At 41.1% G+C, this 9,536-nt stretch overlaps 1 protein-coding gene across 1 annotated transcript; it reads right to left on the reverse strand.

Annotated features, from left to right (window-relative positions):
• Positions 1-2,796: 2,796 nt before the first annotated feature.
• angptl5 (angiopoietin-like 5) lies at positions 2,797-6,944 on the reverse strand (the record flags this gene model as incomplete). Its single annotated transcript, XM_083985936.1, has 8 exons — positions 6,789-6,944; positions 5,208-5,379; positions 4,925-5,028; positions 4,740-4,833; positions 3,974-4,077; positions 3,777-3,897; positions 3,210-3,395; positions 2,797-3,116 (listed from the first exon to the last, which is right to left on the reverse strand). The coding sequence occupies exons 1-8, from the start codon at positions 6,840-6,842 to the stop codon at positions 2,797-2,799; spliced, it is 1,155 nt and encodes a 384-aa protein (XP_083842062.1). The 5' UTR covers positions 6,843-6,944.
• Positions 6,945-9,536: the final 2,592 nt, after the last annotated feature.

A 9,536-nucleotide genomic window follows, 5' to 3' on the forward strand; every position in this document is an offset into this window, starting at 1 on the left:
GGGTCTGCTCCTGCTTCATATGAACGAGTAATCAAGTGCCTGTGCCATGACTCCCTCCCCATCCCTCCCCCTCTGTTTATTCTGTGTCCTTGAGAAAGAATGCATCCTTCTGGGTCCCACTATACTTTTATTTACATGACTCGTTGAACTTTACAGATGTGGAGGTTACGGCTGGACACACTAAAGGTTAATTGTGGTTTATGGACATGTTTGTCTCAGTGGTTTCAGCTGAATCTACAAACTGTTCTCTGAAATCACTGTGCGCATTCATTTTGAATGTGAAATTTAAGTGACAGCAGCAGAATATTCACACACAAAAATTGTGCTTTGCCAATGGTTTTAATACTCAGGCTGTAAAATGCTATTTTAAACTGCAGTGTTCAGAGTACATGTTGAGGTTTGTCAGTGTGTGTGTGTGTGTGTGTGTGTGTGTGTGTGTGTGTGTGTGTGTGTGTGTGTGTGTGTGTGTGTGTGTGTGTGTGTGTGTGTGTGTGTGTGTGTGTGTGTGTGTGTGTGTGTGTGTGTGCGTGTGCGTGTACATGCGTGCAGGAGTGACTGATGGCTGATGAACAGCAGATGAGATTCCTCAGGGTTTAAATTCCCAGAAGACTTTGCTTCCTGTGCGCTCCCACTCTCCACTGATCCTTGTCCACTGTGGGAAAACAACTTCCCACTCTGCACACACACACACTGGATGTGTCCACACTCATAATAAAGTGTATTTAAAGCCAAAGGTGAGTCCCACCACCACCTAGTTTTTGTCACTTTTATTGTCAAGAATACACTCATCATCACACCCGCATGGTATATTTTTAGCTTTCTCCTATTAAATACAGTGTGACCCGCATCACTGTTGCAATGGGCCGCCAAGTTCACCGCACTTTGTCTGCTTTCATTGTAAATTTAACAGAAAACTCCCAATGACATCACACCGACATCCCAACATAAAAAACTCTGATAAAGCCGAGTCTCTGATGTCTGATTGTAGCAATGAGAGTTGCCTTTTAAGGGCCTGATTGCTGAGGCGAAGTCACTTAGTGGTTTTCATGGTGTAGCAGCGTCACATCTCACAGGGAGGATGGTCGAGGGGAAACAGAGTAAAGCCTGACAAATGTCACCGGAGCAGGTTTCTGTTAAGACTTCCTCCTCCGAACAGAACAGACCTGAGATCTGGACATAAACACTGTCAGCTCAAACATACACAGTCCTGTTAGAGGGCACCGAGTGGGCAAGCACCTGTGTGTGTGTGTGTGTGTGTGTGTGTGTGTGTGTGTGTGTGTGTGTGTGTGTGTGTGTGTGTGTGTGTGTGTGTGTGTGTGTGTGTGTGTGTGTGTGTGTGTGTGTGTGTGTGTGTGTGTGTGTGTGTGTGTGTTAGTCACTGATTCTGGTGATAACTGGAGGAGCCGTGGCTCTTTGTGTGGTCTGCTGTGTGCCAATGAGTCACACACACATTAAGCTGTGTGTGTGTGTGTGTGTGTGTGTGTGTGTGTGTGTGTGTGTGTGTGTGTGTGTGTGTGTGTGTGTGTGTGTGTGTGTGTGTGTGTGTGTGTGTGTGTGTTGCAGTTGGTTGAAGAAGAAAACAAATGAGCATCCAGTTGTTGAAAACTTGTGGTTTGATTTTTCCTCAATTGGTAATGTTGATATTTAACTAACACAAAGACACACACACATGCAGCAAATCTGTATGAAAGCCTGTGAGAGCTTCCACATCTGCAGACTCAGCTGGCAATGTGTCTGTGTGAGTGTGTGTGTCTGTGTGAGTGTGTGTGTGTGTGTGTGTGTGCAGGGGTGTGTTTGAGTGTGTAGAGGAATAGGAGGAAAAGGATATAGGTTGTTGAGTGACCAAACAGATCTGCTGCCTCCCTGTGGACCTGAAGAGACACTGCACCGTGTTAATTGATGCGTTAATGAGGCAATAGACTGAAGTTTGTTCAACCCTCCAAAAAAGCGAAGAAAAAAAGCACAACTATGTTTTCGTTTGTTTGTTTGTTTTTTACATGTTTGACATTGTTTTATGAAATGGATATTAGTGGTTTATTTGGATCTATATTTAGACTCTCCCCAGAACCGAGATAAAATAATGGTCAGAAACTCAACAAATTTGGCCGGTATACAGCCACAGAAATGCAAAAACTGCAAAAAAAAATGCATTTTACAATTCCCAGAGGCTAGAAGGGATGGCGTGCATCAAAGGACTACAAGTCAGACTAATCCTAAATGTTAGAGACATAAATAAATGTTTTTCTTCCACCAAGGCGCTCTTTGCACATTTTAAGGACGTGTGTACGGCCAATAACTCACAGGTTACCCACATGACTCAGCAACCAAAAAGTTATCTTATTAATGGCATGTATGATCAATAAAGTAGCCTATTAGTGAATTATTTATTATTCAATAAAAAGTATTTTAATAAAACTGTGTATTTTTTTGTCTTGAAGGAGCAGTGGAAAGAAAAACAGTACAGGTGACGGTGTTTTATTAGCTATTTACCTATACCTTTACCTTACCTATAAATGTATACAAAGTCAAAAAGATAAAAATGATACATAAGTAAAATCATTAAATCATCTCAAGAATTAAAGGTTCACCATCACCACTGCTACATTGTCTTAGCCTATTAGTGAAACTTTTTTGTTTTTGTCATATTGTTGCAATAGAAGCTGATGTGAAACAATGAAAATGAGACTTCAACAGAACTTATTAATTTTATTAAAACTTGGTTCCAAGGTTGTTCAAATATATAGTGCAGCTTAAACAGTACTGACTCTGTGCTCTAACTCTCTCTCTCTCTCTCTGTCAGTTATTGGTTGGAATCCTCCTGATCTTCATCGAGACAGACTTGATGGAGTGAGGGACCCCGCTCTGTCTCCAGGTGTCCCACAGGATCTGCGTCCTCCGGCCCCAGTTCTGCTCCGGGTCGTCGGGGCAGCCGTTGAGGTTCGCCAGGCCGCACTGGTTGAACCACCAGCCTGTGTCGTTGTGCTGAGAGCTGCAGCTCTCCACCGTCTGGTTATTAATGGAGCAGGAAGGATTGCAGCCGTCGTTGTCCACATCTGAGGCGCTGAACGGAGCCGTGTCCTGGTTCTGCTCCTGCTCGTACCCACGAAATGCATCACCTGCACAAAAATGCACATGAGGGGATTTTAGAGTTTGCACTATGGAAATTAAAGGGTGAACTTCTTTTAAGTCTTGACTTTATTCAGTCCTACCTGCACTGCCTGCGTATCGGCCCAGGTGGATACTGAAGAACTGGGTTTCACTGTCCAGACGGAAATCATCATACGATGCATAAGAGGTGACGTCGTCGTGGGAGACCAAAGCAACATGAAGCTGGAAACGAGTATCTTTCTGGTTCACTATGTGGAACACCTTCTTCAGGCCCAACCAGTGCTCTCCTACACACAGACACACACACACACACACACAAGAAGAGATTGTGCCATTAGGCTACTGTTGTCACTGTTGAGTAACATTAAATCATTGTCTAGCATAAAGAGGGGAAACGGGGGAGACAGCCAGTCTAGGCTGACATTGTTATTGTTAAAGTCACATCACTCCACTGGGTTTGTTCCTGAATTGAACTTTGCTGGTTGACTGATACACAGAATCAGACCTATTGAAACACAACAAACAAATAAATTATAACTGCTTCTGGCACGTTTTTTAAGTGTTTGTTCTTCAAACTTCAAAGTTTTCAACACAAAAGACAGAATGAGTCTTTTGAGGAGACAGTTTCTTTCATATTTTGCATGCGTCACCGTGCTGCAATGTTCAACCTGCGAGATTTCCAAATCCATCAGTATAATCAGCCCAGGGTCGTTTGAAGTCGGTCAGTCCATCTGCCCTCCTCTGCATCACCGTCCATCCACCTCCCATGTAGTCCATCTCACAGAAAACCTGCAGGACGAGTTTTGTTTTGAGCATCTACTGATGAGTGAGGAACAGACAGTGGTGGGACGAGTGAGACGTGTACCTCGAAGGAAGAGTCGGTGTTGTCCGGGTGGACGATGTAAATACCACTGGGGATCTTAGGGACGACTGACATGAGGCTGTCCTTGATGTCGCTGCAGTCTCGTCCTGCTCAGAGCAAACAGCTCTCTTTGTCATCAGAGTTAAAGTTATAGTTCACCAAAGCAGCTGCTGTTTCATAGTCGCTGATAACACATCTGTAATTGGCCTCTGCAAGTCTGATCAATAATAATCCCTCTGTATTTCACTGAGAACAAGGAAGGAGAAATAAAAAATAAAAAAAAACTTCTCATGAACCACATTAATTACTGTATGTCACTGGATAATAAACATCAAACTTGATACTGAACAAGATTGGTATTTTACTTCCTAATTTAATTATTATTTAATTGTTTATTTAAGCTTTCATGTAAAGATTGCAATATCGCAGTGTTAAAAGTCATATTATTGTCATAGTATTATGATCATGATATTATATCCGAATATGATGATTATATACACTTACTTATTAAATTTTTGACTGGAGTAAAAATAGCCTCCAAGTGCAGTATATTATAATACATAATAAAACTAACTATATTAGACAATGAAGAGGAGAAATTCAAAATTTGTGGCTGAAATGTCATTGATTACATGCAACCTACAAAGCAGCAGCAAAGACAAAAAACGAAACACCCAAAAGCTGCACTTGATAGTGACATCCCACCTCTAGTAAACTGATATTCTCATGTAAAATGAATTAAGACCCGACTGTCTTGACTGTGAGTTACCGTGGGACTGCACTGGTTTTATGGAGAACATCTCTGTGTTGCTTCTCTGGACCTCGGAGCTGAGCGTCTGCACTTTGGTCATCAGCTCTGTGACCTGTAAAGGTGACAACGCTGTTCATTCAGCCGACCAATCAGACGCTTAGAAACTCTGTCGGTCACTGAGGGAGAGAGAAACGTGACTCCACCTGACTGCTGAGGACGTCCAGAGCTCTCTGCTGCTCCTCGATCACATCCCTCATCAGCTTTCGGCTGCTGCGTCCAAACGCCAACAGAGACTGCTGCAACTGACCTACACACACACACACACACACACACACACACACACACACACACACACACACACACACACACACACACACACACACACACACACACACACACACACACACACACACACACACACACACACTTTGAACTACCATGATGCTAGACATCACAACAGCTCCAGGAAAGACAGAGAGGTTTTACCACAGATTGAATGTTTCTCATCTCGTAGCAGCTTGATGGTGACGTCACACGGGATAGAGCACGTGTCCCGACCTTTGACCCCTCCGAGAGGTTTCTGGGCTTTTCCAGGAGCATCAGAGAAATCCTCACTGTCTATTTCTGATTGGTTAAAATCAGTGCTGTCTCCTGTGTCCTGGGAATAAAGAGAAAGCGACAGTCAAAATGTGAACCACTGTCTGCAATTATAAGTTTTAGTATGTGTGGCTTTAACCGTTTAAAGGAGTATAGACTGAGTGATTTGAATATTACTTACTTATCAATTATTATGCACAATGGCATTATTATTATTTTTTTTAATTTTGTTTTATTTTATTGTTATTTTACATTTTATTTGTTTCAAATATTTCTATTTGTTTAAATGACTATAAACATATGCATAAACTGTATATATATATATATATATATATATTATGCACTAAGAAAATATACGTTTTGTTATGTTTAACCAACCAGACAGTAAAAAGATGAGTCAACCATTTAAAAAATAACTGGAAACTATTTATGGTGTAAACATTTTATGGTGTCTCGAAGGCCACACACTGTTGCTTTTCCTGTTTAAAAACTGAATATTTCAATCTTTTTGGAGTTTGGACTGGTCAGCTTGTACAGCACCAGGAGCCTGAACTGGATCCTAAACCTAAATGGAAAAACAGCCACTTTAACATCAACAACAAGCTACATGTGTGATGTTCCTGACGACTAGCCAGACTGTCTGCAGTGAAGATGTTCAGTGCTGAATATGAAAAACATTCAGCAGCACTTTGGATGGAGCGGGACTGTTTCATCTGAGTCAGCAAACAAGACGCTGGGCCGAAGTGTTGCTGAGAGGACACAGACCTCTGACCTCTGACCTCTAATATAAACTGAGGAGGGATGAGGATTTCATCATAGGATCAACAAAGTTTTAGAGCAAGACCTGGTGGCTACAGACTTTAATATCCTGTGATTAAATCCTACAAAATGATATGGAAACGGCACTGGAATAAAACCAGCACAGCTCTGATGTTCTTTGCTTCACTGATCATATCATACATATTATATTGTACTTTCTGCCCCACTACTTACTTATTCTTAAGACATGTTGAGAAAATGTGATGTATTCAGTTCTTCTCATGAAAATATTTAATTCTGGAATGAAGTCCTTCAAGTTTTATTTTCTTCTAAAATAGATATTTGCCAGGGTATGAATATTAAACCTGTAATATAACGTGTTATACATTCCATAAATTTAAGATTTTCACAATAGTACGCTATTTTGTCTTAAACAACAAAATAGACCCAATAATTATCCTAAATGTTGTGAGTTTGGAGATGAACGCCTTATTAAACAATTAAAATCTGTTGAAATTTGACCAATCACCATATAAATAGGCTATGTATAATGTATTATAGGCTACTGTACACCACACATACACACACCAATATATTATCCTTTAAATATCTGTGATTGCATCAGAATCTCCAGTGGAAATTTGTGGTAAATTTCCCATAACTCCTGATAACCATAAACCAAAAACATGTAGGCTATGACATGCATCTTACTGTGGAGGAGAGCAGATGAGGCAACAGCAGCAGGAGGACGGTTGTCGTCCACATCGCGCCTGTCTCGTCTGACTGTGATGATTTCCTCCAGGAGCGAGGGGCTGAGCTCTGTCCACTCCGTCACCAGCTCACACTCCTTCATTGAGGCTCGTTTTTTCCGCAGACTCTGCTCTTTTCCACTCACACGTCCATCCTCCTTCCCCTCCTCATCTACAAAGTCTTTTCTCCGTCTCCTCCTTCCCCTCAACTTGTCACACTTCACTCTCCTCCTCCCCGTCTCCACCTCCGTCAGTCACTCCCACCACCTCTTCTTGTAAACTCCCATGACAACATCCACAGCATGTGGGAGAAGGTCAGATTGGTAAATGGGCTGCTGATAAAAGAAGAAAAAAAGAAAAAGAAAAAAGAGGCTGGATGTGTTTCTGACACATCAGCTGAATGTGCTGATTCCTGATTTGTGGTGGAGCTCACCTTCCCCCTCGGTGTGTCTATTACCCGGGACTGTTGTTTTACAGCTTATATCCTGGCATCAGCATGAGAAACAGATGTGCACGGGCAAATGAGCAGCTTGTTTTAATGTAAGAACTCACTCCCTCTGCTTGTGTCTGCAGCTGAAGGTCAGGCCTCTGCCTCCTCGGCTCATATTTCCTCTCTGTAACTCCCCTCTCCCCTCTCTGACCACTGACTCATACATCTGAAAGGAGCCTCCCACCGGGTCAGACCAATTACTCTAGTTAACTGGGCAGTTAAGTTAGTGAGGTAAAGTGAAAAACGATGGAGAGCAATTTATAGCACACAGCACACAGCGCACAGTCCAGCTGGAGGCCTGTCGCTTCCCTGGAAAACTTTGCTTACGAGTGCCAAAGAAAAGATTCGCTGTTGTTCTGAACCTGTGTGAGTTTACAGCCGTGGTCAGCGAGAGAGGAATGTGAAAAGCCTGGTGCCGAAGCCGTGGGGCCCCCACATCTGTCCCATGTTACGTGCTCTAGTAAAGCCGCCTGTGCATGTGAATGACACGCTATATCTGCCAGGCCACATGATGGCAATGTTCAGACAAGACTGTGTGATTTGTAAAGGTGTGATACATTACGTAAAAACAAAACATAGGACACAGGTTTTAGGATTTTAAAAGTATTTTATTCACGCCAAAAAATGAGAGAAGATAAAGTAGGCCTATCATTAACTAAATCAGCCGTAAAAGAGGTGGAAACTAAACTCAAAAACACTGAAAATTTAACTGCAACTGAACCTTATCAAGGCTTGTATGGAGACATGGTGGTGAAATATCTTTTGATATCATACTATATTCCTACACAGTGGTCCTTTAATAGGCCTACAAAAACTGCCCATTCATTAATGAATAAAAAATTAAATAAAATTAGGTAGAATGGCATTAATTATTCCTTGAAAATAAAAATAAAAATGTATTTCACAACAACAGTCACTTTAGTCACTTTGTTGTTTATAAAATGATATGTTGTGATGATTGAGACACTCATTTGTTGTAGTCGTGTGGTTTCTGGTGTGAAAGGTCAACTGTGACTGTTACTATGACGACCTGCTGCTTTGACCTCTAACTTCTCGTCCTTGTTGCTGCTTCTGGTTTGTTTCGCTCCAGGTCTCGATCCTCTGTCTCTCACTCCATGAGGTCTCTGCTCTTTTCTACTCTTCCTACTGCTTGATTTGGGTTGGTTAAACTTTGATTATGACTGATTCTTCATGTCAACTGTGTAGTTTTATTTCCCTCTGCATGTCTCATGGCCTGGGAGGTTACCATGACGGTCATGACTCCCTCTGATCTGACTGTGAAACAACACTGATTAGAAACAGATGACCTAAATGAGGCAAACAACTGAAAACCTGCTGTAAAAGAAAATGAAACATCAGTCACCACCAGCGTTGTTGTTGGCTGTTTTTGTAGCTACTTTGTCAAATGCAGTAATGTCAAAGCCAGTTGTCTCAGGTGTTGAGGTGAGACAGCGCCATCTAATGGCCAACATCAGACAATACGTTACATTTTTCTCTGGTGTTGACCTTTTGTCAGTTGCTGTGGTGCATGTGAGAAGAAAATTAGATGCATATTGCATCAGAGATGTTTAATAGACTTTATTCTAAAAATAACACAACTGCAAAAGAAAAAAAACTCACACAAAGACACAAACATGAAATCTGTTATAAATTAGATAGACCAGATGGCAATGATCAATTGATCTAGTAAAGTCATGAGAAAATGTATCTGTCTTTTTAGGACTGTTTGTGTTTGATTAGATTTGATTGAAAGTGATCAAATAACCAATCCCTGTAATCTGAATCAATATTGTCTCTGCATCCTGATTGGTCCACAGAAGAATATGACATGATATTTTATTATCTCAAAGATAGATAGATAGATAGATAGATAGATAGATAGATAGATAGATAGATAGATAGATAGATAGATAGATAGATAGATAGATGGATGGATGGATGGATGGATGGATGGATGGATGGATGGATGGATAGATGGATAGATGGATGGATGGATGGATGGATGGATGGATGGATGGATGGATGGATAGATAGATAGATAGATAGATAGATAGATAGATAGATAGATAGATAGATAGATAGATATAGTTTCTGTAAGATTACTTATTAGATTTATATTGCACAGATATAATGTGGATGTAGCCTATTAGATATGCATCAGAAAGATTTTCCAGACATTTGAAATGTTGGCATTTCCACTTGACTAAAATAGAATAAAAT

Source organism: Trachurus trachurus, assembly GCF_905171665.1.
Source record: "Trachurus trachurus genome assembly, chromosome: 14".
In the NCBI taxonomy this organism is placed as follows: domain Eukaryota; kingdom Metazoa; phylum Chordata; class Actinopteri; order Carangiformes; family Carangidae; genus Trachurus; species Trachurus trachurus.